The sequence below is a fragment of the Aspergillus campestris genome (assembly GCF_002847485.1).
Source record: "Aspergillus campestris IBT 28561 chromosome Unknown P168scaffold_4, whole genome shotgun sequence".
In the NCBI taxonomy this organism is placed as follows: Eukaryota; Fungi; Ascomycota; class Eurotiomycetes; order Eurotiales; family Aspergillaceae; genus Aspergillus; species Aspergillus campestris.
In genome coordinates this window covers 1,195,946-1,223,700 of record NW_020194339.1, presented here as the reverse complement: position 1 = coordinate 1,223,700, position 27,755 = coordinate 1,195,946, and the positions used below count along the sequence as shown (strand labels likewise).

The window sequence follows — 27,755 nt, the reverse complement described above, 5'->3', positions numbered from 1 at the left end:
ATATGTTCTGTGCAATATATTTTATATATATACAGGCCCGGTTGGTTGGTCTAAGAGTATGGTTTCAAGACTATGTAATCGCACTCATATGGTTGAGAGGTTGCGGAGTATTAACTGTTACCACATCGGTTGCAGATGGTTATCAATGGTAGTGAAATGGTAACCTGAGGTTTTGGTACGTGTTACTCTATCCTATGGTAGTTTATAGTATCAACTATCGGATGTCAACAATGCTTTGACTGATACTTGAATGGGCTGGCTTTCAGTGATGGTGCTACTCAGTCTAGTGCTTATGTTCTCTATTTCTCCCTTCTCTAGGGCCCTCCATGTCTCTCCTATTGTTTTTCTTCTGAATAACCCTACGTTGAGTCCAGTATCTGTTGACCAAGAGACATCCTTGTATAGCATAACTCAAGGACATTCTCGCGGAGGACTTGGGCATATTAACCTATTGATGCAAGGGTGTTCTACTCACGTTTGCTAAAGCCTCGTCCAGCCCTAGCTCGTCAGGTTTGAGGCCTCGAGAGATACAGAGCCCAATTGCCTTGGGTATATCGGCAGGTTTAAGACGGCACATTTCAGACCAAACAGCCCACATCCAGCACGCAGCGGTGATCACTGGTTATACAACGGAGCGTAATGCCAGTAACCCACAGACGAGGAATGAACGGGTCAGCTACAGCCTTGTATGGTGGTAAATAAAAGGTTGCTCCTAGTCTGGCCAGGTATCAACGGATTGTTTTGCTAATCCATGGTATCCCCTCAATTCCTTTGTTTTTCTGTGGTTTTGTGTGTCTGTTGGGGTTTTCGCGGGCCCCTACTGCCACTCCCCTTGGTATATAGTCTCGTATTCGCGGGTCCCATGGGATTGTGGGGTTAATCATATTACACTGTTGATCATGGAACCGGTGCTGTTGCGTGGATAGATTAGCTCAATCATTCCCACACGCATGCCGTATACATATTTTAGACTATCGACACGGCAGATACTGTTTTTTCTTATTGTGGTTTAGTCCTCTCATAATGTATGAAGCCCCCAGTCACCTTTCTTCTTTGTTGTCTCGGGAATATGGAGGGTCACACCTGCCTGGGGTGGAGAGTCATAGGGGTTATTCTCCTGTCTTCACGCTGCAGGGTGTATGTACAGAGGCCATCCCTTCACCACCATGATCTCTGGTCAAGATCCTTTCTACACCCTCGCGTAACAGGTCTTGGTCAAGTTTCCTACCGCGGTGAGCTCTGTCTGCGGTGGTCTCGTTGGACTCATTATTTGTGAACCTGCTGAGTCTATCAGAACCTTGCTCTTCAGAGCCTAATCTATCACGCTAGGATATATATTGACCCTGGTGAGCTCACTGGCCTCCAGGACCACCATGACCGTGTGACTTCCAGCCTGCCATAGGGACTCCCTAAGCTAGGTTCTTGAAGTTTATGCCTGCTACGGGAAAGTCACCAGCCTGCAAGGATGCAAACCAAAACAAATGACATGAAGAACTCCAATATTTAGGCCCAGTATTGGCAAGTCGCTCGCCTGCTTGAATACTGAGACGAAGACATGATCCTTTTCAGTTTGGAGGCAAACTTCTCTTCGTGTGGCTGAGCGCATGTTACTTATAGTGATCGGCGATTTGGCTGGGTATAATCGGATGGTCAAAATAGATATGGACGCGTTGAAGATAGTCATTTTGGTGGGATGAGGTTATCAGGAATAGCTTCAGACACGATATTATGGTAGCCGTGGAGACTCCAGGCTCACAGCTTGTGGGAGGATCGATGGGATCGGTCACAATATTGATGAGTTTCATTCATTCTGATGACCATGAAGAGGTTGCGAATGGCTACAGGATTTCAAAAACAGCAAATTTTCAGATAATCATTCATGTGGGAAAATACTGTAGGTCGACTGACATGTTGCTGATTGCATGTCTCACTGTTCAACTATGATTCTGAGAGCTGAAGGATGTTGCGAATAATTATTTTATATAATCAATATACCAATTTGCCGAGACTAGCATGCTAATTGATTGCATTCACTATTCCCACATTGTTGACTTTCCTATACAGATCTTGGTGGTGTTGGTATTGGACAAAAAACATGCAGAACAAAGTATATATATTGACGGTGTCACAACCAAAAAGGCAGGTATAAACCCATCAGTATCTCGCACACACATAATAAAATGAAATAAAACAGAAATTCAAGGAAGACAAATGCCCAAGTGATACTTAGGCTCAGATTTCTATTTATGTACCTAGTCATGTAGAGACGAGGGGCATACTATGAGGAGCATTTAAGCTGCTAAATAAAGTTGACATGCATACTCCACTGCAGGTACTATGCATAGACACCAGCTAGGCTGATGTAGCATAAAAGTCAGCCTTCAACATATCAACAGGCAAGATGGCCGAGCGGTCTAAGGCGCTAGGTTCAGGTTTACCTGACCATCACAGTTCTCCGGAGCTTCCTAGTCACGCAAGTGGCGTGGGTTCGAATCCCACTCTTGTCATTTCTTTTTGCACATATTGAATCTGTTTTTTGGTTTTTGGGAGTGGATCGGGATGTGTGAAAATATGGGACTGTTAGGATATAGTGGGGCGGGATAGTACCACTTTCGGGCGTGTGGTGCCGCAGTAGATACCCGCCAGCAGTTAATTGTCACTCAGCAGCGTATCTTATTTTTATCTCCATTCTATCATTTCCCCGGTAAGCAGGGTAGATCGATTGATTTGAAATATCCTTCTTACATTATTGTCAACAGAATCAATCAAACAAACACAAGGAATCCAAGTCATGCAAAGGAGCTCCTGTCAGCGAAGTATAGTAACTATGGCCTTCACTCCTTCATAGTGTAAGTTAAATGAACCAGCGCCCCATGCATATTTTAGAGACAGATCCAATTCTAGGTAGATGTCTCACAGATAGTAGAGTCTACGAAGATTGAATTACAGATTCCCCTCGGGTAAGACGAAACCAAATCATTATTAAGTACCTGGTTATCACTGCCAGTGCCTGTGCCATTGTCTACTGAACACCCGAGTCCCTAGCTAGCTTGCCATATCCTGGAACCCTCTCGTCTTCCTGGTCAGCTAAACTCGGTAGCTGGCGTATGAAACTGGTAGAATCCCGGGTCATAATCCCTATTTAAATCAGTAGCTACTACGATGGCATTGGGACCAAGTTATGTGCCCTTCGCCTGAACCGATTATCATCTGGCTTTTGGATATGGATTACCACACACTCTGCATGACTGTCACACATATATACATACTGATTGTCGCCGCCTTGTTTAATGACCACTTGTTCCAGGGGTATATGAACGGAGGGGAAAATCAGGATGCAGGCCTGCTACTGATGATTAGCCGTCGTCTCCGGTGAGCTATGAAGCTAGACCTACGCTTTTATGCCCAGGGGTTCAATATGCAGTTAGATTAGCCTTGAGCCTAGCTGTAAATACAACCATCCTTCTAAGTTCACCTCATCTGGTGGCCGCGATCTTAATACTTCGTAGAGGCTGTTAGGGCTGTTGCATATACAAAACTAGCCTGCTTGCTTTGTTAGGATCCTCAAACAGAGTACCAAAACTGATACACAACAACAAGGCAAGATGGCCGAGCGGTCTAAGGCGCTAGGTTCAGGTTTACCTGACCATCACAGTTCTCCGGAACTTCCTAGTCACGCAAGTGGCGTGGGTTCGAATCCCACTCTTGTCATATCTTTTTGCTTTTTTGCCGTCTCATGATCTTTGATCATGTAGATTTTTTGGTCTTGATTTCACTGGGGTTGATAATTCTGCAGAGCTTCTATGATAGACAAATTGGTGGTCGATTTGTTGTTGACTATTATCGAAGCACTTTAATGTCAATTGATATTCATTCTTTGTGACCTTGCCCGGTGCAACACCAAATCCCAGAATTATTCATGTCCTCGTTACCTTGAAAGGATAAAATGTCCTCAAGTTAGATCCCCACCTCCAACCTTTATGACGGGTCCTTCAGACTCTCCGTTGCTACTCTCATTAGCGATATTCAACCGGCTAGCGGTGATATCTTACCTTCCAGGTGGAACAGAACATTGGACTGGTAGTTCTTGAACATCTGCGCCACCAGCTCGACATTCATGTTCTGAACATTAACCTCCTGTACAACATTAGTCTCACGGTCAACATAGCCAGAAGACGAGCTACATACCTGGAGGCTTTTGTTCATGACCATTACGGACTCATTGAGTTTCTCCTAGCAGGTGTCAGTATAGCGCCAAGACTTCGAGATAACGTGCTACATACGATATTGTTGATAATTCGCGAAAGAAGCAGCGCTTGCTGCTGTTCGTGTGGACTCTCCTTAAATACCTGTTAGCCGGGAATGTTGAAATATAGTCTATCGGTGGTAGTGCCTTACCATTTTCGCGGTATGGGGTGTTGTTGGTCTTGGTGATGTTTGTTGTTGCGATCCTCTAATTGATAAGGCTAGTCACGTGATACACAGTCAATGGGGTGCTGGGATTGTTCTTTTCAAATAGTCTTCTATCGTCATTTCTGTGAGAAATAAAATGTAAATAAAAATTCAACTCTAGACTTATTCTAAATTACTTACAAGTTGTCTAACAACCTACTTCCCTGATATTTTCCCTGGGTACTCGATTCAGGCATACTGGTAGTGACTGTCTGCGCGCTTACCTGATATCGCCCCAGATTTCCGCCCGGCGCCCATCACCGGACTTGGACTTAGATCTTTGGATCCTCCTCGTCCTCAAGCTCCAATCATCGATAATCCACGCCCGACTCCATATTGTACGTGAAGCTGTCAAATAATACATCGCATCACAATGGCACCCACCCCCCAAGAAGCCGAAAGACACCAGGCGCTGCTAGACAGCCTAGACATCGCCCACATGCCTCGCCCCTTCCGCAACCCAGCATGGCGGCCCTCCCAGCGTCGCAATAAGAACGTGAAGCAGCTCATCTCCGAAAACACCCGCAAAGAAGCCTCCGTGATGGCGACGCAAGCCAACTCCGGCGCAACAACCCCCCTCGCGCCCACCACCGACGGCAGCCAGACGCCAGCCGAGGGCGCCGGGCGGAGTTCCAACATCGCGCAGGCCGCGCAGAACCTGTCCACGCTGGTGCTCGAGAAAAATGCGAAGGCGACTTTCCAGACCGGACCTGCCGTTACCTACACGAATATCGAATCGGCTCCATCGTTGAGTGCATCGCAGCAGAGGCGGTATTGCGACATCACGGGCTTGCCGGCTTCGTACACGGATCCGAAAACCCGCCTGCGATACCATGATAAGGAGGTGTTTGGGGTGGTGAGGACGCTGGGGCAAGGAGTGCCGGAGAGCTATCTTGAGCTGAGAGATGCTCATGTGGTGCTCAAATAAGACGGACATCTCTACGTGCGAGATTATGTTCTATAGGATTGATGGGTAATCGCATTGGTAAGTTACGTCGGTTGGGATTGCATGAAAACAGGTCTGACGAGTCATTTCGTGAGATAGATGCTACACTCTATGGAATCTACGGGTTATGTACGACCAACACAGTCAAGCGCTTCCACCCACCTGCCCCTCTCGAGACAGGCTCAAGAAAGTGCTCCGGCTTATTCGTGATCTTATATAAGAGTCGTTCTTCGCCTTGTGCCAGAGGCACGCGACTAATACCGACGCTCCACCGACAGGAACACCAGTTACAGCATCTCTGGAGATGCTGTCGCCGCGGCGGGTGTCATCGAGATGACAATTGGGTGATAGACAGTATATGATATGACATGACATATTTGAGGTTCAACGCTGCATCGTACGGCCATCCATTGTAGACTGCTTCATTGTGCAGTATCAAAGTTGTGTCTTTGCATCCAGCCATGATTATGTTATGATAATGAACATATCCGTATGTGCACTAAGTGCAATCGGTAGATGGGTGGCGTCACTATTCCCAAAACAACCTGTTATCCTCGCGACAGGATAAGGATAAGGGAGGAATTTGAACGGCCAAAGCAAATTAATAGGAGTGTGCCTTGGCAGCCAGACCGCCATCCGAAGTGGGCCTAGCGTCGCCTAACCGCAAAAAGGGAACGTGGCAGAATCGACACCGCACGCCGCAGCCGGAATGGATTAAAGAGTCGCCTGGTTGTTTATTCGCTTCCTTTGGGTGTTTTCGTGCTGTCTTTGTACTATTTTGACAAGCCGTACTCCGCAGAAGAAGCTAGCGATCTTTTGTTGAGCTTGCTAATACGTCTGGTGCCATTATTGCGTGGTCCTCGTTGCATGACACGTTCCCTATTCAGAAGCCGCTACCTTTGATCGTCGTTCGGCACAGCCTCGGAGCTACCACAGATCTCTCGAGCCTCGACTCTGTTAACATCTCATCTGGAGACCTCATTTCTGTCCTCGACGCAAATATCTTGAAACCACGCTACTATGCCAACCATGTGGTTATCCGACAATCAGAGTGAGTCTTTCTCCCTGTCGCACCGTTAGGCCGCTAGCACATGCGCAGCAAACACAGGACTAATCGCGATATCTACAGAGATCGGTGTCATCTTTTGCTCCGCGGGTAGGTGACATAGTCCGGAGACCAGCATAGCAAACCAGGAGGAGTGCAAACGACTAACGGCGAATCGCGTAGGGGGTATCTTCCTCTGCGGAGGAGTGGTGATGTTCTTCGACCGGTCAATGTACGTTTGACCTCCCCCTTTCCAGCGCACCAAACACAAACAACCAGATCGCTAACGGGCTTCTTCTCCCACAGGCTCGCAATGGGAAACGTACGCTCCACCCACCCAAAGATTCCCCCGCAGATAGACCTCCCACTAACCTTAACGCCAGATCCTCTTCCTCATCGGCCTGACCCTCATAATCGGCGTCGAAAAGACCTTCGCCTTCTTTTCCCGCCGCCAGAAGCTCAAAGGCACAGCCGCCTTCGTCTTCGGAATCCTCCTCATCCTCTTCCGCTGGCCGCTCACGGGCTTCCTGATCGAGCTGTACGGCCTGTTCATCCTCTTCGGCGACTTCTTGACTACGATCGGCCAGTTTGCGGGGAACATCCCCGTTGTGGGGCCCTATATCCAGCGCACGTTGGAGATCCTAGCTGGGGGGAGGAGTAACGCCGAGCTGCCTGTATAGTTCTGGACTCTATGTTATTGTATCTTCACTCCAGATCTTAGGGTGTTTCTTTTTGGAACATGGGAATCAGCGATGAGTTTATGTGTGTATATGACTATGCGAGCTTTGTTGTTATATGGTAGTTCTCGATGGGATGCACATCCGGTCCTGAATTGGCGATCGATTGATTGATTGGTTGGTTGGTTGGTTGCTTGCATGGCCCGGTGTACGATGGTGCGTGCATTAGTTGCTCGTCTGAGCGTGAGACGGGACTGGGACGGGGTAAAAGTGGTATAATTTGCTTCCAGATATAGAATTTGTAATTACTAATGATCGTATATGTTTATACGAACTGATCTTCGGTTTATCTATTCTTGGACCTACGTTCCAACTCCTTAGTAGAATTCTACAAGCGTTCAGCTTACATCGAGTCCACTTTCACGAAGACTACGCGCTTCAGTCTTCTATACCAACCCAACCCTGCTAAGGTAGATAGAATACCATCTCTCAATGACGTCCCAAGAAGCCGAACCCGAGCCCAGCCCCAACTCCACCTTCTTCAAACACCATCAAGCATCAACCCTCCCCTCTCCAGCCAAAGTACGATCCACCAACAAAGCAACAAACAACCCCCACAGCACAAGCTTCAACAGACCCCCGCCAGTCAAGTTTCCGTCGTTGGGGCTAATCGTCAAATACGGAGCCGACGTAACCGTCACAGAGGCACGGACCCAACAGCTGGTGTACGAGCGGTTGAGCGGCGTAGTACCTGTTCCGGAGGTGTTCGGGTGGACGGAAGATGGGGAGCAGGTGTTTATCTATATGGCTTTGGTAGAGGGTGAGACGCTGGAGAAACGATGGGGTGTTTTGAACGAAGAAGAGAGAGAGGCTATCTGTAAAGAGCTCAATGGGATGGTCAAGGCCTGGAGGTCGCTGGAATACCCCGACCAGGGTCTTTACGTAGGTAAGTGATTTATATCTATCGCAATACCTAGGCAAAACTATATACCTATGCTAAACTCGCCCCCAAGGTAGCCTAAACAACCACCCCCTAAACGACATCTTCCTCCATGATCACCGCAACCTAGCCGGACCCTTCCACGACTTCAACGCCGTGCAGGAATTTCACAACGGCTGCGACATCGAGATCGACGGACGGGATATCCCCGCAGTCTTCACACACGCCGACCTCGTACCCCCCAATATCATTTTATCACCGGGGCCAAACCCAACAGTAGCTGCTGTCATTGACTAGGGCCAGGCGGGGTGGTATCCGTCTTACTGGGAGTATTGTAAGGCGAGGCGGGTGAGGCCGAGTCCGGGGGATTTTAGTGAGGAGATGGAGGGGGAGTGGTGGGGGAAGTATGTGCCGCGTATTGTGGATGCTGTTGGTGTTGGTGAGGAGGGTGTGTATCATCCTTGGCTGTGGTTTGTGCTGTCTAAGGGGATCTAGGTATGTAGTTGTGGTAGATGGGGAATATAGCTTATGGTTTTTTATGTATAGTGTGGCTTTTGGGTCATGGGCATGTGTGGTCGTGGTGATCTCAATAAGGATTTGTTTATCAAGTACGGAGTATGAATGTGGTAGATCCGCTCCAGGGTGTACTGTGCCCATATTGTAGTCTGCCTCAGGCAATGGTAATTCATCACGTTTGCTCTTTGCGCTGTTTACCTATAGTATATAATTTGATGTCTCTCTGCTTGGTTTTTGACTAGTTTCTATCCTTAGATGATACTACCAATTATGACAAAAGTCCAAGTAGTTAATAATGTCATGGTTGCTTCTTATTGCACATATCTACGGGTTATGATAGGACACCAGATGAAAATCGAAGAAAAAAAATAAATAAAAGGAAATCACACAGGGAGAAACAGGAGAGAAAGGAGAGCGCCGTCGTGTTTTGTTTCAGTTAAACCGATATTGGCGCATCTAATCCCTCCCCCGATGCAGATCACGTCGCGCATTCTACTGCATCTATTTACCGCCCCGGATGTAGTCGCCGAGGTTCTCGACAACGGTGGCGGCGTTGGTGGTCTGTACGTCCTCGCCGTGGTGGGCGACGAGGATGGCCGAGGGGGTCTTGACGACAATGACACCCTCCTTGCCCTGTGGGTAATTTTCCGTTAGCTTTGTGTTATATGCGTATTGCCATGTTTGTCGTTGTTATTCTCTCGAAACCGCTATGGCGTGGTAAGTAGTGTGCATACCTTCTTGCCGTATACGGAGGTGCCGTCGGACCGGATGACGACGAACTTGTCACCAGCGAGAGTGACACCGGTGCCGAAAGCGCCGGCGGGGTTGTCGTAGGCGCCCTTGAGACCGCTGAGCTCCGGAGCAGAGAACTATGGGGAGTTAGCGGCGGCCGTACGGAAGTGGTTGGCGAGTTGTCCCCCGTGGGATAGCTCGTGTCGGAACCCGGGGAGAGGTGGGGGGGGGGGGGTTTTCCAGGATTCATACCGTGTAACCAGGGGTGGAAGCCTCCACGTCGGAGAAGTCGTAGCTGACAATGGCGGCCTTGTCAAACTGGCCGGATCCCATCAAGCTGGACGATCGAGTGATTAGAAGACGTGCGATCGGGGGTGGCTCAGGAGGGGCGCGAATGGCGGAAGCGGGGTACGGGTAGTATTAGGGGAGCTGGGTGAGACGGTACCTGGAATCGACATAGCCTGGAGGGGAGAAAGAGAGCATGTTAGCATATATTGGATCCAGACAGTCGATCTCATATCACCGTCAAGTAGGACAGGAAAGAAGTAGTACCTTGCCAAACAGCAGAGTGCTGACCCATGATGACGGATGAGGGTAAACAACGGGGAGATTGAAATAGGGGGATAAGAGGAGAGGCGGAGGAGGAGGGGGAAAGTAATGACAGGAAACTCTTGGAGAGTGATTAAGTAGGGTCGGAGAAGAGCGACTGGAGGAGAAAAGGTGGTGTGGATGAAGAGGGGAAGAAAGAAAGAGAGAGAGAGAGAGAGAGAGAGAGAGAGAGAGAGAGAGAGAGAGAGAGAGAGTAGGAGGTAAGTAAGGTGGGGTGTTGTTCTCTCTCTCTACTCGCTCTCCGACCAGCACCGCCAAAACTGCCAGTTGCCCCGCCAAAAAGTCATGTATCATCAAGATCAGTCTCCTTATTGCGTCGATTCTTTCCCATTCCATCGGTTGGGTTAATCTTATTGATCCTATCTGATATATAACATACAATATATAGAAACTTTCCATATCCCTCACCAGAGCATCATCCGCGAATCAAGTGTCTTATGCAGGTTAACGCATTCTACTCCATCTACGTACGGAGTACTCCGATTATGACAAAGTTAAGAGAAGCGGTGGAGAGTCAACCGTGTTGAACTCCCTATCTTCTCTTTTTATCTAGGTATTATTAATTTTTTCCTCTTTAGCCAAAGCCCACTAGACAATGGATGCTCCACTCAGCTGGATTTCTTTACCGCCTGTTTGACTGTCTCTCTCTCTATACCCGATCTAGATGAAGATTATGATTTGATTATGAAGAATAATGACCCGATGACTATGCAGCATTAGTATCCCATCTCCTGCCTGAAACACCAGGCAGGACTGTCAGGTGTTGATCCTCCCGACGCTTGTCCGTTTGCGGCAAACCGCTTCTTCAATTCAACTAGATCGATTTTCTTTCGATTTCCTCTCCATCCTTCTCCCGGATTGTGTGGATGTCGTTTCATCGGATGATTCTTCCATCATGTATATACTATATACCATGCCTAACCTGGAACGCAGATCATTTCCAGTCCACGGTCCCGGTTCAGCCGCAACCCCAACCTCGAGATGTGGAGGGGACCATGTCGTTGGACAGAGGAGAGAGACCAAAAGAAACCAACTCGTGCTATGACCCTCAATCGGGCGCCTAATGGCTTGAGTCTTTCAAAAGACATGGTTGTCGAATGGGTGGTGGATTGATGATTCGTGACTTGGGTTCTACGCACAGTGCACCAAATACGATGCCAACCCATCAAGACGATTGCTCACAATCCACGAGGTCCGACCCTGAAGGATCATTGATATCTCGAGTGGCACAGAACAGGGGTCAAGTCCCGTTGGGTGCGACCCTGATGGTTGACGACGGAGTCACCCTCGGGGTTTTGATGAATTCCTGAGCGAGGCCCTCCATCTTCGATCATTGGTCGGTCTGGCCCGGTTTCAGGGTGGGTGAAACTAATTAAATCCAAAATATCCCAGCCCTGATACTGTTCTAATCCTTGGTCTGGCCACCGGCGGGGCCCTTTCTTGGCCCCGTCAGGACCGTCACCCATGGGTTGAAAGTCTGGTCAAAATTAATCATTCTGCGACGCTGGATGTTCATTTGCAGCCGCCGAAATAAGCATCTCTATATCTCGCCTGAGGTTCTATAGCGCTGACTCGACCCCTCCTCAGCCGACTCGCGACTACTCCAATCGCTGGGTACGATGCTTGCTCCCAGCGTTTGCGATCCCGCGGATTTGGTCCCAAGGCTTCTGGGCGGCGGCAACAATTTATAACCCGCCGCGTCTGTTGGTTGTCTTGCGCCTCGTCAAATCTACATTAATCTAAAAAGAAAATCCTGCACTAGGCGACCCCTGTTCCTGTCTCAACTAGATACAATATCTTGCGACTGATGCTCCACACTATTCGTCGCATGGGTGGCCCCTTTTAAATGTAGTGGCTTTCCTTCCTCTTGTCATGCGTGCATGACTCTTGTTCTTGCTTTGGTTTTTGGTTGTTGACTTTTTTTTTTTTGTGATTTTTTGATGTTTTTTGCTTTGAATCAACCGTTTTTGAGCCTTCTGGAAGGCTGTCCGTTCTCTTTGGCTTGCTGGTAAATCTATGATAGAGTCTCTTCGCCCGTCGGCGTCTTCCTTTCCTTTTGACCCCCTCTTCTGATCTAATTTGATTTCATTTCTCCTTCCCCGCAAGAGTCGCTTTATCCCGAGATTTCTCTATCCTCAGATTGCGAATACCCACCGTTTGGATTGCATAGAAATGGCGAGGGGTATCTTTCTGGGAAAGTCGCGTCCGTCGCCGGTGACGGATGATATCTCGAGCCCTGTCTTCAACTTCACAGATGCCTTCCCCCGCAATGATCTTCGAGAGGTCAGACACGGAGCCAAAAATGGCCGACCCGTGCACCAGAAACAGTGGGACTTCCACCGCCCTATGACATCGGACGGGCAGCAACAGCAGAAGAAGGCTCGAGCACCCGGTCAGGACTTTGATTTCCGGATTAATATCCCTGCCCCGGAGGTGGCGTCCACCGAGCCCGACAAAGGATTGAACGACAGTATGATCGGAATTGCGCTGGGTAGCCCTCGACTGGTGGAGTCCCAGAACATCATGTCGCAAATGCAGGAAAAGGCCGTACAAGCCAAATCGACCGGGGCCAAGGCCTCCAAGCAGCAAGCAATACAGCGGAAACCAAGCAAGTGGAGGAAGATTGGGGGTTTATTCAGGGCAAAGACTGCAATGACACCTGCGAAGCAACCGTTCTATCAGGTCCGCCTCAGCACTGAATGGCCTTCCCAGGGCTCTACTCACTCGATTGACTACCAGTTCCGCCCGAACGAGTCCAGGTCCCATATCCAATGTGCCCTTGAGACCAACCCCATCTCGAACACCGAGGTCTGGCCATGCTTGGCCAGCGGTCAAGCGCAGCAGAGTGATGGTGGACGAAACTTTCGGCCGGGTGCGAAACCAGCTGGGGACACGGAGTCTTTGCTCACAGTAGACATCCCAGACGTTCAGATGGAGCGGTACAGCGTCATGTTTAGCGGTCTTCTGACCCGGGAACCGTCTACTCGCAAGAGGCGTAGCAAGACTTTGGAAGATGTGAGGCCCGCCAACACTGTGGTACAGTATCTGACCCTTGAGACCCCGACCTATATTAAAACGTCATTAGGAGCGCTCCATCTCCCCAGAACTACGTCCTCCTCCCCGACGACAGACGACTGAAGCGGCCCGATCCCGCTCCAAATCTCCCAGCTTCTCTCTTTTCCCATCCGTTCATCCCAATCGATCATCGAAACTCCCGGGATCCACCCTCCCCCGCGACCCCAGCCCTTTACACAGAAGCCAGTCATCGCTCTTAGAGGCGTACCGAGAGAATCCACCGATCCAACCAAGGCAGCCCTCGCCCGCACCGCGCAGCTCGCCCCAGAAGGCCCCTGTTTCTCACAAACCCCAATTTTCGGAATCGTCAATCCTCACGTTTACATCCTTGGAAGGCGACGACAAGATAATCCTCCAGGGTGTCAAGCCAGTGCAAACCATCAAAGACGAACCCGCATGGGAGTTTATAAACAAGAACCCGACACCGCCAACTAAGCAGGAGATTGGCGCTACCCTCAAAGTCAATACGCAAGAGCTGCCGCCTCCGAAATCCGAGGACATCAACTCCGCCGCGTCGTCGCCCATCCTCTCCCCTCTCTCAAGCGTCACCGCCAACATAATGACCTCCCCATCCGTGGTCTCCAAGCCCGCTATCTCCCCATCCAGGAGTTCCAAGCCCGCCATCTCCCCCTCCGTGGCCTCCAAGCCCGCCATCTCGCCAGCCGGCTCAGCCCGAATGCCCCTCGCCGACGACAACGACAACGACAGCGACGACGAAGACCCCGAAGTAGATTTCGACCTCGACAAAGACACCGAAGCGCTAAAGCCCGAGCAGCTGCCCATCCCCACAGTGGAGGTCTCCATCGCCCGATCGGTGTCCGTCTCCCGGGGCAAGAAGCAGATCATAGTACCTATCGGCCCGCGCGCCGATCGTCTCACTCCAGATGAGAGATTGGTGGACCGCAAGGCTCGCATGGTTCGAGTGACTGATGGGCAGCATGGACATCGTCATGGAAATTCCCAGGATGTGCGGATTGAGATGGCGTGACCGGCCTTATTCATTCGTTCATTCATTCATTTCATGTCATTTTCTTCATTCTTTGTTTCATTTTCCTGCGCGGAGAGAAGACAACGACTAGATGTCGTCCTGTCCCCCCCCTTTTTTCTGATCATTTTTTAATTTCAGCGCTGGTAGCTTGCTATTCATTCGTCTTGTTGTTGACGACGTCGATCTTTGTCCGCATTGCGATCATTACTTTCTTTTTTGCAATCTTCTTTTTGCTTTCTTTCCATTGCTCATATTCTCTCTCTCTTTTTCTCTCTCGCACAGTCTCTTTATTTACATTTACTATGTTCAAGGTCTAACTTAACGACGGTGGTTATCTCATTCAACCAAGCTATCCATCTATCCACCTATCTATCTTCTTTGTAGCTCTACCATAGTATACCGAGGAGAAAAGAAAAAGAAACATAAACAAAAAGCAGACTATCCAGCTCACCAAAACCATTCCTAACACACCCAATCAATCTATCTCCCCGTCCCGGATCCAAGGAATGACAACAGGTTCATAACAGCCAAACAACTCCCACCCTCTACCCAAACATAATCAATTGAATCACTTCTTATCCGGAACGCTCCCCTCCTCATCAACAACCATCTGCTTAGCACCCCCCACCTCCACACCAACATTCTCCAAACTCCACCCCATCCCGGGATAGGAATCACTCAGGACCCTAACGTTCACGCCCAACCGACCAGACCCACACGCCTCAACAACAGCCTCAGGGAACTTGACCGTCGAGCGGACTGTTAGACCAGCGCCACCACCAGAATTCTTGTTATTCCTCCGGCTAGGCCCCGCAGTAATAGCAGCGCGATTGTTGTTATTACGCCTAGAAGAAGGCCACGAGACGCGCTTGAGAGCAAGGAGGTCTCCGTCTGAGCCGTCCGCGTTGGCGACACAGACGAGGAGGAAGAAGCCTTCTGTTTGGGGTTTCGGGAAACGCGGCGCGTAGATGCGGTTTTCGGGGCCGAGGGGGGCGTTGTGGCGGGTGAGGGAGACTGTGAGGCCCTTGGGGGTGGTGGTTGGGATGGAGAGGGTGAGGCGGGGGAGGTGGGATGCTGCTTTTTGGAATTGGGTTGTTGTTTGGGGTGGGAGGTGGAGTGTGTTTTGGATGAGGGAGGAGAGGGTGGGTTGGGGGAGGGTGGTGAGGGCGAGGAGGGTTGGTGGGAGGGGGGTGATTTGGTTTTTTGGGTAGGGGAGGTAGTAGGGGTGGGGGGGATGCCGGGGAGGATGGAGAGGGGGTTGTCGTCGGGCCAGCGGGCGGATTTGATGCACTGCAGGAGGGTGATGAGCTTGTGGCAGGCTTGGTGGTAGCCCAGTTCGGCCATGACGTCGATGGAGGCTTGTAGGATGCGGATGCCCTGGTCGAGGACGGAGGTCTGGTCGCCGACGTAGTCGGAGATGGGGAGGTCGATGCGCGACATGTATGCCTGGAGGAGGAGGAAGGCTTTGACGTGGGGGTCCCACATGGGGAGGTCGCCCATAGGTTCCACGGAGAGGGGCAAGTTCTGGGCGAGTTCGGCGTTGATGAGGTCCTCGTTGTGGCGGACGGGGAGCTCGTCGAACTCGGTGGCGGAGCACATCCAGCTGAGCACTTCGTGGAATGTCGGGTCTGGTTTGGCGTGCGCCATCAGGTACCGGATTGTCTTGTGGGAGAGGTAGTAGTAGCTCATGATTTTGCCGACGGGGGTGGAGTCCACTTCGCCGGTTGCCGAGTCGAAGCTGACGCAGGAGGATTCGGCTAGTTCGCCGAGGGACTTGTCAACGAGGTCGATCATGAAGTCTTGCGCGATGGACTGCGCGGCGATGGTGTTGTGCTCTTCGGCGGAGATCTCCAGGCCGTAGTACGAGGGGTTCTTGTGCAGCCGGCGGAAGAAGAACGTCCATGTGAGATAGTCAAGAGCATCTTGTTTGGTTGCGATCGTTCCCGCGGAGACTTCGGCGCCCAAATGGTTGTCGAGGACTTTGTGGAGTGTGGACTCGACTGGGAACCCGGTATGCAAGAAGTGCTTATAGAACGCCTTCTTGGAGTCCTGTGTGAAAATGCGCGCAATACCAGACGTGTCGAACTGAGGACGCCCCGCACGACCCAGCATCTGCAGCACATCGGTCAGGTCCATGTCGCGATATCCTTCGATCTTCGCGTCGAAGAACTGCGTTCCCTTGACCACGACAAGGTGGGCCGGAAGATTGACTCCCCACGCCAGAGTACTAGTAGCCACGAGGATTTGGATCTTGTTGTTTGCGAAGAGCTCCTCCGCCAGCTGCCTGTCGGATTCCACCAGACCGGCATGATGCAGTCCAATCCCGAAGCTCAGTGCTTCCCGTAGCGCCTCGTCCTTGACCCGCGCAAGGTTAAGCTCGAGGTCCTCTTCTGACATGCGGACAAACCGACGGGGGTTGTCTTCCATGCCGCAGTAATTGATCAGGTCCTTGGCAGTCAACCGGGTCTGCCTACGCGAGGCGACGAAAACGATCACAGGCTTCTCAGGAGAGTGGCTCTTGATGGCGAGGAAAGTGGGTCTGTTCATGGACTGCATGAGAGGACAGAAGCCACGCTGCTCCGGGAACCCGTCGATGAAGATCTCCAGCGGCACAGGACGCACGGAATGGCGGAAGTTGAACAGCCCCTCCTTCACGCCCAGCCAGTTTGCCAGGTCCGATGCATTCGCGCACGCAGTAGACATGCCCATCAGCCGCACAGAGCCCTTGGACTGCGAAGCGATGTAGTTCATACGAGATACGATGATCTCCAGAATAGGCCCTCGATCACCGCCCAGCAGGTGGATCTCATCAATGATCACCAGGCTCACCTTGCGGACGTAGTCTCTGGTCTGCCAGCTACGCGAGATACCATCCCACTTTTCAGGAGTTGTAATGATGATGTCCGCGTCGCGGATGGTGCGGGTGTCAGGTGTGTTGTCACCTGTCAACTCGACCAGCTTTAGACCCATAGGGATTGTAAGTCGCTTCTTCCAGTCCTGCACTCGCTCGCGCACCAGTGCCTTCATCGGCGCGATGTAGACCACCTTCGATCCTGGATTCTCGCGGAAAGCCCACCACATTGCCAGCTCAGCAGCCACAGTCTTTCCACTTCCCGTGGGAGAACCAAGCAGGACGTTGGCTGGGGTGTGGTACAGCAGATGGAAGATCTGCGACTGCATCGGGTTGAAGAACTGGAAGCGCTGGCTGTAGAGCTCCTCGAGAATGGGATTCTTCAGAGCGGACACAGGAAGCGGCTGCAGATTGAGGAGGTCCGTGTAGACGCTTTCCGTGTCGGGGCGGATGAGATGCTGGAACGAGACGGGGGTCACCGTTTCCGCACCGAGCCATCGGTCAGAGATCGCACGAACGTAGATCTGACTGGGCAAGGGATCCGAGAGGGGAATCGTGAAGTTCAGCTCGTGTTCGTCATGGAGCTTCTTCCGGCTCAGGATGAAATACTCGTGGTGGTAGATCTCGGACGTCTCGGAGTTTTCCACCCAGATCCAGTAAGACTCCGAGGCCCCGTGGTGCCTATCGTTCCAGATGAATTCGGGGTAGAGACACAGGCGGATACGGAGGACATCGCGGTTCAAAGGAGCAATTTCCGCCTCAATGCTAAGTGTAGGGAAGTTGTCCAGTAGCTTAGACAATGTCCTCCCCATCTTCTGATTGTGAACAAGCTGTCCAAGTTCCGCAGGTTCCATGTCCCTCATCGACTCCAGGGATGATGACGGGAGTCTCTCGTCCAAATTACGGAGAATCGGCTGGGGAAGGTCAAACTGATGGAACGGGTGGTCGAAAGGCCAGATCTGCTTCTCGATAGACTTGCAAAGTGACAAAAGCACCTGGCACTGATATCCCCAACGGCGGTTCAAAGCGATCATGAACAGAGAGCGGCATATACGGGCAGCGTTCTGAGCGACGTAACCCGAGTCAGACATCAACGCGAAATCCTCGATCCTGGCCCGCGAGATGTAAGACTGAAGAAGAATGTTTGTCTTCGCGTGCGGCGAATCGTTCCCTCCCTCGACTTCCGTCTGGATCGCCTCGTCTCGCAGTCTGTTCAGTTCCTTGGATTCACTTTCCCGCGCTTGGATGTTGTCGAATTCACCGCTCATACTGATCATTCTGAGGACGTCTGCCTCGCCCGCGCGAGGACGCATCATCGTGTTGAAGATCTCGACGCTGGTCTGGAGCACGTAGAACTGGCTCGCTATTCGGCCTACGTCTTTCGCGCGCAGTTCCTCGGTTTTGTCGTTGAAGATGATCATCTGGCTCTTCTGCAACACCAACGCAGCCTGAATGATCAACTGGCGACGCCTTTGCACCAGCATAGGGTCATCACGAATCTCCGCATAGTCGATGCCGTAATTGCGAGGCTCACGCAACATGCGCACGAAGAGATACGAGTATCCCAGCCACTGCACCGCTTCCGGAACTGAGGTGACAGTGCCAAGGGAGATCTCAGCGTTCAGGTTATCCACAAGCCGACTGGAGAAGCGAGATTCGATCGGCTGCTGAGAGGTCACCGCAGAAAGATAATGCTGCAATTTGTCGTGCGTGGTGCAAATGAAGCCAATGCCCGTATCCTGGAATTGAGGGCGACCGGCACGACCGAAGATCTGCAAGACGTCGAGAATGCCGAGGTCGACGAATTTACCCTCTTGGGGGTTGTATAGCTGAGTTCCTTTGATGATGACCGCGGCGGCAGGAAGGTTGACACCCCAGGCGAGAGTGGCCGTACAGCACAGCACTTTGATCAAACCCTGGGAGAACAAGCGCTCCATCAAGTTACGATCGCTTCGACTCATGCCAGCATGATGCGTACCGAAACCGCTCGCGAATAGCTCGCGCAACTCGCGGGCACGCGCATGCTTCATATCCTTTAAAGCGGAAGAGTAGTCTTCGTGATCCACGCAGCTGAACAGGCTCTCACAGCCATCTTCAACGGCCATTTCGCGCAGCATCCGGGCAGTGTTCATAGTATCCTTCCGAGAGTGTACGAAGACCATGATCTGATGCCCTTCCTCAAGCATAGCCCGAGCCTTCTCAAAAGTCGTCAGATCAAGGTTATCGCGGGATGTCTTAGAACCAGGCTTTCCTTTGACGCCGATGAAGTGCTGCTCCAGAGGCACGGGGCGGAACGACCCATCGAAATAGAACAGCCCAGCCATCCTATTCACCTTCAGGAAATCGGCAACGTCGACATAATTCGGCAGAGTGGCAGACAGACCGACGATCCGAATAAGCGACTGGGAGCTTTCCACCTGGCGCTGAGTGCGGGCCACCAGCGACTCGATAACCGCACCACGCTCATCGTGAAGCATATGCACCTCATCGATGATCAACAAGCGCACTTTCTGCACGAGTTCGGTGTCCCCGGTGCTTTTGCGGGTCACGACGTCCCATTTCTCAGGGGTCGTCACGATGATCTGCGTCTCGACGATCTCTCGCTTGGTGAGCTGCATATCACCCGTCAGCTCACGGACCTGGATTCCCAGCCAGGCAAGACGCTTTCCAAGCTTCTCCGTAACTTCGGCAGCCAGGGCCTTCATCGGCGCCACGTAGACGATTTTGAAGTCGTCAACCTGGACCGCAAACTCCGTTGCCTCCGGCTGCTCCACAGGATTAGGAACGGTGTTCTTGCCGACGGCGTTCAAAATAGTCAGCATCGCAGCGTCCGTCTTACCAGCACCCGTAGGGGCACAGATCAGCATGTTTTCGCTCGTCTTGTACGCCACATCATACAAAAGACTCTGCATGCGATTGAGACTCTTGTAGCCCTTGAAGGTCCCCTGGCACAAGCCATCCAAAGACGCAATATCCACCAGTTTCTGGTGTGCCGCCAGCGTGCCCACCTTCGCAGCGGGGATCTCAAACTCCGTATACCTCTGCTCATCAATCTGTCTGCTACCAAGTGGAAGCCCGTATTTCTTCCCACCAAGCGCCAGCATATTCCTCGAATCATGCGATTTGAAGACATGCGGGTATTGCGGTTCGCCACGCGCCTGCTCCGGCATCAGGGCTGCATTCTTATGTTCAAAGTCCTGCTGGCGCAGCGCGTGCTCCCGCTCCGCCCTCGTCTGCAGCCTCCCCGCAGCCAGACCATCCGTCTGTGCCTGCAGACCCGCGCCCGCGCCCGCACTCAAACTCCCCAGGATGTTCGAGCGGTGCGCGATCAGCTCGATGACGAAGTCGAGATCGTCGAAGCCGACGATTTCCGCCAGCGACATCTGCAGCTCGTCGTCGCCGCTGTCTGTAGCCAGTGTGGCTGTGATCTGCTGCGCGAGCTCCACGGCGTCCATGCCGGGTTTCTGGGCCGTGAGGGTCTGGCATTTCTGCAGCAGCCAGGTCTGGTCGTACTGCGCTGTCGGGGGGGAGGGCAGGTCCTCGACGGATAGTAGGTCTTCGTTGGATTCGTCGTCGGAGCTGATGATGTCCCAGATGTCGTCGACCGTGCCGGAGGAGGAGTAGTCCTCGTCGAGGTCGAGCTCTAGGTCACTGCCGTAACCCAGTTGGCGGTCTGTTGCGGGGTCTTTGGGGAGTTTGAGGTCTGCGATGGCTTGGCGCATGGCTTCTAGCTGGGCCAGCCATTGCGATTCGACAGTGTCGGTGCCGTTCATATTGTCTGAATGGAGGAGTGCCTGAGTGAAAGGACTGAATGAGGGGACGGATTGAGGGGACTGAGTGGGGGAATGATGAAGATGGTCAGATTATCGGGGACCCGTCTAGGCAGAATACTCCGGTGCTGACCGCCGTGCCTGAGGCCAAAGTGGTCTGTGCGTTCCTGTCATAGATCGTCCCGAGGTTCATCAAGACTTTACCAGATATTGCAGCTACATCGCGAACCAGACAGACCAATATAGGTCATGCCTTCGCAGGAGATATGCGATAATTGGTGAAGTCTACTTCAGTAGCACTTTGAGTCATGATATTGTGAAGGTCTACAAGTGGACTAGAATTGGCGATGTTCATCGATTACGAGTGAACACATCTTTGACGACCGGTGGATCGTGACATTGCTTAGTGATTAAAGTGAGGTCAGTGCTCTTTGAGATGAATGTATACTTACGGGAACCCAGTACTGAAACCTAGTACTGAAACCTAGTAAGTAGGTAGGTAGGTGCTAGGTTAGACTATGCACTGAATGATCATCAACCATGGTAATCATATCTTCATAATAACATCTCACTCGCTAGTCCTAGGCCAAACACTGAGACCGTAGTAATAACCATCCAGGACTTGTATCTGGGGTTCTATCTGTTTGACCAGATTGTCCCTGGTGTCTCTTCCTTCAACAAACAACAGGATATGCACATGCATATACATATGCTGAGAATATAAGAATGAAAACCGGTAGACACTGGCCCTGTCAGTCAAGTAACAAAAACGCAATCTGATCGATCTCACTCTGTCCGAGGGTGTGTCAAAAGAGGGAATCAATAGAAAGAAAAACGAAAAAAGAAAGAAAGAGAAGAAAGAAGAAGTAAATCAACAACACCTCCCCTTCGGCTTCACAATCTCGACTTCCTCCCCCGCCTCATCCCCCACACTACTCGGTGGAAACCCCAACCAAGTACGTCTCTTATCCGCATACCCCAGCCTAAAGCTCCCATGGCCATCGCTCGTCCCGCTCCCAACCCCATGAGTGAGATGCCCACCCCACCCCGCAGACCCATCTGCACCACCACCCATCGAACCCAAAGACCCCGCAGCGGAACCCCCACCAGAACCACCCGGACCCATATCCCTCCGATACCTCTGCTGCTCGACCAGCTTGCGCGTAATAACCCGGAAGACCTCCTCGATGCCCTCCCCATCCTTAGCACTGATCTCATGGCAACAATCCCACCCGATATCCTGGCCCCAGAACCCACTACTCCGCTTACTGTCCCCGCCGCCAGTGCCAGCACTACCCATCATACCCAACGAGGCGCTCGACGAGAAGACACCCGCCGACGGAGGCGGAGTCGACGCGCGCGACGGATACAGCTGGTCCGCGACGTAAGCGATCGTGCGCTCAAACGGCACCCGACGACAGGTCGGATCAAGCGCGACGATATCCGACTTCGTACCGACAACATGGATGACGAGCGGGGCGCCGCCGTCGCTGTCGTCGAGGTTCCGCTTCAGCTCGACCAGCCAGCCGGTCATCTCCTGGAAGCTCTGCTCGTTGGTGATGTCGTAGCATAGCAGGCATGCGTTGGCGCCGCGGTAGTACAGTCGCGAGATGCTGCGGAAGCGCTCCTGGCCGGCGGTGTCCCAGATCTGGAGACGGACGAGGGTGTCGGAGGCGCTGTCGAGGACGCGCTTGGTGATGAAGGAGGCGCCGACGGTGGAGGGGGTTGTGGTTGGGGTGAAAGCGTTCTTGACGTAGCGGTGGACGAGGGAGGTTTTGCCGACGCCTGTTTTGGGGAGAAGAAGATTGTTTATTTATTTGTTGTGGTCAATGAGGGATTGTTAGTAGCGGTGGTTTGATCTGGGGTTTGATGGGAGGAGGGAAGGGGAAAGGGGATGTATAGAAGGGAGATGCGAGAGTAAAGGTGGAAATACCCTGTGCGCCGAGGACTACTATCTTTGCTTCTAGAGAGGAACTCATGGTGGGGTCGATGCGATCGCGCGTGAAGTTGGCATGTCCGTGATGGCGTAGGAGAGGTTAGGAGAGATTAGGATGTAGAAGTCTTGCACGTAAGGTCCTCCGAAGAGACAGGGAAGTCAAGATGAAATCAGAAGTAGAAATAGAAGCGAGAGAAGTGAAGATAAAGAAGGATCTCCAAGAATAGTAGAAGATGAAGATGACTGAAGTGATCAGATCAGCCGATCAAGACGATGACTGTTCCGTATCCAGTTAGCCTGTTTTCCTCTTTCTTCTGTCGATGCTTTGTTCTTGTCTTCTTATTGTCCTGACCGTTGTTCTATCCCTAGTCCAAGTCAGTCTAAGCCACAGACAGTAACAACAATCCAAAACCCAAAGAAACAACAAGAATGATAGACAGATGAACCCAGTGTCCCTTACATGATACATCCCACCAGCGGATGAATCTGGTGGCGCTCCCCCGCACGGGAAGAAATTCACATCGGATCTGATTGATCCACGCGGTCTGTCTATCTATCCTCGGCTGGAGACAGGGTTTACGAGACTACGGACTACTAGGCTGCAACGACTGCGGCACGGGAATTGATTCCGTACGTCAGCTTGACGATCAAAGGAAAGCGACGCGATGGTCGTACCAGATCCCTCACACTGAACATGGGTGGTGTAGTGGCTCAGCACTGTCAGGGTAGAAACACGCCAGATTCCCCGTGTTGTCGTGATGGGTGAAGGGGTGACATCACGCTATCGCTCTCCATGTCTCCATACCAGAGGACGATCCCTTGGTTGACCCACTTCAACACGATGCCGTGCATGAGATCGGTGGAGTCACTACAGACTACAGTGTCAACATCAATTGAAAAATACAGTCACGAACTACGATTGAAAAGCAGTAAGGTAATCAGACTCTTGGTCTATCTAATGGTACCGGCCGTTCCTCGAAGACGCAGCCATCATAAACATACAAGCTCTTGCCGCTGGGCAAGTTCAGTTCAATATCCGATCCACGGACCAGATTCAGGGGTAGTCGCATAAAGATCAAAAAGATATAAAGAAAAAAGACATAAGATCCAAGGAAATGGGAATAAGAAATAAAAAATAGGAAATGAGAAAGAAAAAAATCACAAAAGGGGAATATATCCGGCAGTTTGCACTAGAGTCGGGCCAATCTGAACAACTCAAATGGCAAAGGACACCAACCAAAAATCCAGGCGCAAAGAAGGAAGAATGATAGGAGGTAAAAAGGATAATGTACGGAAAGAAAGCCGTCGTCCTGTACAAGCCACCGAGAGGGAAAACTCGGACTCAGCATTATTTCAGCCAGTCCGGACTTCCCACGTTCTCACAACCCAATCTGGTGCAACATCTGCTCACGATCTGTTTTTTTTTGAGTTCGATCGATTTATTCGGAGTTCTCCTTGTGGCTTCCCTCAGGGGAGAATTCGGTGGCCTGGCCCTTCTCCGCCTCGGCGGGGCATCGGTACCGAAGCCGTACTCGGCGGCCTTCTGCTCGACCTCCTCGTCGGTCAGCTTGGGCAGCTCGTGCGAGGCCTTGACGTAGCTGATGTTCTCGGTGAAGCCCTTGGCGAAGATGAGATCGATCTCCTCCAGACTGCGGTTAGCGGTCTCGGGGTAGAAGAACCAGATCACGGGGATGAACAGGGCGTTCAGGACGGCGAAGAACAGGTAGGTACCCCAGCCAGCACCGCCGACCAACGGGGGAGTGAACATGACGACCGTGAAGTTGAACAGCCAGTTGGAGCAGGTGGACACAGCGTTGGCTTTGGCACGGGTCTTGATGGGCGACAGCTCAGCGGGGTACAACCAGGGCAGAGGCAACCAGGTGGCACCGAAGGTGGCCATGTACAGGAAGAGACCGAACACGGCACCCTTGGAGATCTGGGGGTCGTCGGGGATCAGGCAGGCGAAGGTGATAATCATGGCGATGGTCTGCAGGTACGAGCCACCCAGGAACAGCTTGCGGCGACCGATCTTCTCAATGAAGAACCACGAGAAGGTGGCGAAGACGGCGTACACAATCATATTGATACCGCCGATGAGCAGAGCCTCGTCGTTGGTCTGGTGCAGGGAGCTCTTCAGCAGGACGGGCAGGTAGTAGATGACAGCGTTGCAACCAGACAGCTGCTGGAAGATCTGGGACGAGGAACCGATAAGCATGCGGCGGAAGTGCTGAGAGCGACCACCGGTGCAGAGGTCGCGGTAGCGGGTCTTGTCACCGGCACCGGAACTGTTGCATCGTTAGTCACGTTGTTGACCTTAGCAGGAAAGAATAAAAAAACATACGCCTTGAGAGAGTCAATGACCAGGTTCTTCTGCACCTGGGTCTCGTGGTCGTGGACCTCGTAACCGCCCAGGGCAGCCAGCACGTACTCACCCTCCTCGACGCGGCCCTTGGAGATCAGGAAGCGAGGAGAATCCGGCAGGAAGAACATTCCGACGATGATGATAACACCGAAGACAATCTGGAAGGCGATGGGGAAACGCCAGACCAGGTCAGGCGGGCCGTAGTGGGCACCGAAGTCAATCCAGTAGGCGATCATCGTACCGATGGCAATGACACCACCCTCGATACAGATCAACAGACCACGGTTGCTGGTCTTGGAGCACTCGGCCTGGTAGGTGGGGATGGTCGAGGTGTTCATGCCGTTACCGATACCGGTGATGACACGACCGATGAAGAATTGCAGCAGGGGGATGTGGTCAACGAACGCGGTGACCTGGATAACCACACCGACGATCATGACGATGGCGCCGGAGAAGATCATCCAGCGACGACCGGTCGAGTCACCGAAGAAGAGGGCGAACATGGCACCCGCCAGACATCCCAATTCGTACACGGCCGTCACCAAGGCTTGCATAACCATGTCGCCCCTGGTGGCTGTGAAGACATCGTTGAACGCCTTGTCGCTGATAATACCGGACATGACACCCTCTGCGCAAGCAGGTTAGCAACGAGCGTTTCCCTCCTGTTGGGGTCCAGTCCACTTACGGTCATAACCGAAGAGCAAGAAACCCATGGTCGCCACGGTCGAGATCGTCAACCCCAGAGGGCGACCACTCAGGCCAGCAAAGTTGGGGGCCATGGTGTGTGTTCAGAGGAAAAAGGGTTTGGTCAAGAAGGCGTCAATCGGGGGGGTCGTTGGAGGTGAGACCCTATGCTTCCTTTATTCCTTGAGGCTTGTCTCAAACAACCAAAGCAAAGAACAGGACAAGGGGGTGACTGAGAAGAGAAAACAATCCAACGCGGAGAATGAAAGTCGGGGGTGGGAAAGGGGGGTAATTAGTACTTCGGCCTCTTGTGGGCACAAACACCCACCTGACATGGATAGGGCAATCGGGGTGACCATCCTTTGCGAACAAATCTCCAAAAAAACCCCATGCTGCCACTCCACCAATTTCCAACTGAGAACTTCTCATAGTTGACCGTACCATTGTTTGGTTTAGTGGGGCCAGCCACCGGATGCATCAATAACGCTGAGTTAAGCATTACTTTGGCTCGGTTCGTCAGACCCACTTGGATGTGGATCGTTTTGGGAATGACATCACACAGGTCTGCGGACGACAAGTAATATTCCATACAGATTATCAATTATCATTTTTCCTTTTTTTATAAAAAATAAAATAATAAATGGCGGATGGGAAAAGGGGAGACCCGCAGCAAGGGTTATGCTGGAGGCCATCATTGGGCGAGTATGGACTCTCTCAACCAGCGTTGATGCGCTCGGCCTCTCAGAGCGCCCCTGCATGGCTTACTGTAATTGCAAATTCTCATCATTATTACCTTTTATTTCCCCTCCACCACCGAGGCAGAATGCGAGCCGAGTTCCACTCCTCTGTTCCCGTCAGGCACTCTCATTCCTCGAGGGGTGGCAGCCGACATGCATCTTCCATAAGCATTGGGTGTATGAATGTGAAAGATTGTTGGCTCTTGCCGACAACGTGGAACTGAGCCAGGCCCCAGAGGACGAACTCCACCAACCATTCATTCCATCGTGGAGGCAACTCAAGCGAGGAGGGGGTGGTTTCCACGGGGTAAGGAGAGAGGGGCCTTCTCCTTCGCTCTCAGTCAGCCGTCTCTCGGTCTATCCCCAGGTCTCGTTTCTCCGTATCCTTTTCTCCATATGTTCCAGGGATAGAGGAAGGCTAATTTCCACCCCCCCCCTGTTATCCCAAAATATATGAATGCGGGTTGAGATCCCTGGGTTTGAAATTTCCCGTACCTAGGAAATTCCTCCAACCTCATCGTCATGTTTGTTTCAATTTGTTATTTGTTTTCGCTATTGTCGTGTGACCGTTTCCCATTCCACTGTAGATACGTTTTGTTTTGTTTTCATTCTGTAGTTGTTGTTTTCAAGTTGTACTGTAGACTTGGCAACGTTGAGGGAAAGCGGGTTGCGACTCGGCATCCCTTTCGGGAAGCCGTTCCCGCCCAGGTTCCTCTCCAGTACGGCGAGGAACGTACCATGATTAGGACCAGGGACCGGTATCGTGGTTGAATATGCGAACGTAGTTCCCGGCCACAACCCAGCGTCATCATTGGTGAGGTTAGTCTTGTATATTTTGGGTCCAACCATGACCTGTCCACATTGATATCGGCCACTTCCAAACCATATTGGATAGGATTGGGATAAGTTATGCTGGGTCGGTGGTGGTGGCGGACAGAGAGTGGATGACTGGTGATTCGACGATGGAGGTCCAAAGAGGCGTGGTTGAATCTCCACCGCTAGAGTCGGCCGGCGCTTTTGTCTCTCCTGGTCTATTTTTCTTCATTTATTTTATTTGATTTGTGGTCTGTTTGTTTGTTTCTTTTGTTTTATGTATTATTTTTACTTTATTATTATTATTATTATTATTATTATTATTACTATTATTTTATTATACTTTTATTCATATTATATTTGAATTTATAAGCCTTCCATTTTTCTCTTCTTCTTCTGTGGATCCATTCCTTCCAATCCTTCTCTGTACCAAACATTGTCAGATGAGCGATAAAAAAATATCATGCATAGGAAGGAAGCGCCAATCAGTGATATTCGCGTGCGCCCGATAAACCACGCAACACAGTGGATGGGGGGTTATTATTTTAGGTAGAGTAGAGCAAAGATCATCTATGGCCGAAGGTGGTCAGGACAGTTGTTAGTTTACTCCAGCAGGTTTTTT

The 27,755-nt window shown here is 51.5% G+C and overlaps 10 protein-coding genes and 2 non-coding genes across 12 annotated transcripts; 7 read left to right on the top strand and 5 right to left on the bottom strand.

The window, feature by feature from the left end:
* Window positions 1–2,395: 2,395 nt before the first annotated feature.
* P168DRAFT_t82 lies at window positions 2,396–2,507 on the top strand. The gene has a single exon. It is a non-coding gene; the product is annotated as a tRNA-Leu (tRNA).
* Window positions 2,508–3,599: 1,092 nt separating this feature from the next.
* P168DRAFT_t83 lies at window positions 3,600–3,711 on the top strand. Its single transcript has one exon. It is a non-coding gene; the product is annotated as a tRNA-Leu (tRNA).
* A 93-nt stretch (window positions 3,712–3,804) lies between these two features.
* P168DRAFT_289179 (DASH complex subunit DAD4) lies at window positions 3,805–4,421 on the bottom strand. Its single transcript, XM_024836939.1, has 5 exons — window positions 4,399–4,421; window positions 4,284–4,340; window positions 4,189–4,233; window positions 4,053–4,137; window positions 3,805–4,007 (listed from the first exon to the last, which is right to left on the bottom strand). The coding sequence occupies exons 1-5, from the start codon at window positions 4,399–4,401 to the stop codon at window positions 3,979–3,981; spliced, it is 219 nt and encodes a 72-aa protein (XP_024694331.1). The 5' UTR covers window positions 4,402–4,421; the 3' UTR covers window positions 3,805–3,978.
* A 343-nt stretch (window positions 4,422–4,764) lies between these two features.
* P168DRAFT_250593 (uncharacterized protein) lies at window positions 4,765–5,784 on the top strand. The gene is made up of 2 exons (XM_024834224.1): window positions 4,765–5,437; window positions 5,498–5,784. The coding sequence occupies exon 1, from the start codon at window positions 4,826–4,828 to the stop codon at window positions 5,378–5,380; it is 555 nt and encodes a 184-aa protein (XP_024694330.1). The 5' UTR covers window positions 4,765–4,825; the 3' UTR covers window positions 5,381–5,437; window positions 5,498–5,784.
* Window positions 5,785–6,144: 360 nt separating this feature from the next.
* Window positions 6,145–7,455, top strand: P168DRAFT_289176 (Got1 family protein). The gene is made up of 5 exons (XM_024836938.1): window positions 6,145–6,449; window positions 6,528–6,554; window positions 6,627–6,675; window positions 6,750–6,765; window positions 6,827–7,455. Exons 1-5 carry the CDS (start codon window positions 6,419–6,421, stop codon window positions 7,121–7,123), a joined length of 420 nt encoding a protein of 139 aa, XP_024694329.1. The 5' UTR covers window positions 6,145–6,418; the 3' UTR covers window positions 7,124–7,455.
* A 50-nt stretch (window positions 7,456–7,505) lies between these two features.
* On the top strand, window positions 7,506–8,652 carry P168DRAFT_130015 (phosphotransferase family protein). The gene is made up of 2 exons (XM_024832675.1): window positions 7,506–8,066; window positions 8,134–8,652. Exons 1-2 carry the CDS (start codon window positions 7,613–7,615, stop codon window positions 8,355–8,357), a joined length of 678 nt encoding a protein of 225 aa, XP_024694328.1. The 5' UTR covers window positions 7,506–7,612; the 3' UTR covers window positions 8,358–8,652.
* A 213-nt stretch (window positions 8,653–8,865) lies between these two features.
* On the bottom strand, window positions 8,866–10,086 carry pfy1 (profilin). Its single transcript, XM_024836937.1, has 5 exons — window positions 9,861–10,086; window positions 9,754–9,769; window positions 9,561–9,645; window positions 9,311–9,445; window positions 8,866–9,209 (listed from the first exon to the last, which is right to left on the bottom strand). Exons 1-5 carry the CDS (start codon window positions 9,886–9,888, stop codon window positions 9,078–9,080), a joined length of 396 nt encoding a protein of 131 aa, XP_024694327.1. The 5' UTR covers window positions 9,889–10,086; the 3' UTR covers window positions 8,866–9,077.
* A 2,323-nt stretch (window positions 10,087–12,409) lies between these two features.
* P168DRAFT_289172 (uncharacterized protein) lies at window positions 12,410–14,385 on the top strand. The gene is made up of 3 exons (XM_024836936.1): window positions 12,410–12,599; window positions 12,657–12,953; window positions 13,003–14,385. The coding sequence occupies exons 1-3, from the start codon at window positions 12,441–12,443 to the stop codon at window positions 13,978–13,980; spliced, it is 1,434 nt and encodes a 477-aa protein (XP_024694326.1). The 5' UTR covers window positions 12,410–12,440; the 3' UTR covers window positions 13,981–14,385.
* On the bottom strand, window positions 14,326–20,648 carry P168DRAFT_309956 (RNA helicase SLH1). Its single transcript, XM_024839357.1, has 2 exons — window positions 15,328–20,648; window positions 14,326–15,004 (listed from the first exon to the last, which is right to left on the bottom strand). The coding sequence occupies exons 1-2, from the start codon at window positions 20,602–20,604 to the stop codon at window positions 14,549–14,551; spliced, it is 5,733 nt and encodes a 1,910-aa protein (XP_024694325.1). The 5' UTR covers window positions 20,605–20,648; the 3' UTR covers window positions 14,326–14,548.
* Window positions 20,649–21,472: 824 nt separating this feature from the next.
* P168DRAFT_309955 (Rab family GTPase) lies at window positions 21,473–22,918 on the bottom strand (the record flags this gene model as incomplete). Its single annotated transcript, XM_024839356.1, has 2 exons — window positions 22,535–22,918; window positions 21,473–22,386 (listed from the first exon to the last, which is right to left on the bottom strand). Exons 1-2 carry the CDS (start codon window positions 22,578–22,580, stop codon window positions 21,473–21,475), a joined length of 960 nt encoding a protein of 319 aa, XP_024694324.1. The 5' UTR covers window positions 22,581–22,918.
* A 560-nt stretch (window positions 22,919–23,478) lies between these two features.
* On the bottom strand, window positions 23,479–25,933 carry P168DRAFT_250589 (putative MFS monosaccharide transporter). Its single transcript, XM_024834223.1, has 3 exons — window positions 25,585–25,933; window positions 24,879–25,527; window positions 23,479–24,822 (listed from the first exon to the last, which is right to left on the bottom strand). The coding sequence occupies exons 1-3, from the start codon at window positions 25,676–25,678 to the stop codon at window positions 23,886–23,888; spliced, it is 1,680 nt and encodes a 559-aa protein (XP_024694323.1). The 5' UTR covers window positions 25,679–25,933; the 3' UTR covers window positions 23,479–23,885.
* A 261-nt stretch (window positions 25,934–26,194) lies between these two features.
* Window positions 26,195–26,825, top strand: P168DRAFT_129919 (uncharacterized protein). Its single transcript, XM_024832674.1, has one exon. It carries the CDS (start codon window positions 26,262–26,264, stop codon window positions 26,775–26,777), a length of 516 nt encoding a protein of 171 aa, XP_024694322.1. The 5' UTR covers window positions 26,195–26,261; the 3' UTR covers window positions 26,778–26,825.
* Window positions 26,826–27,755: the final 930 nt, after the last annotated feature.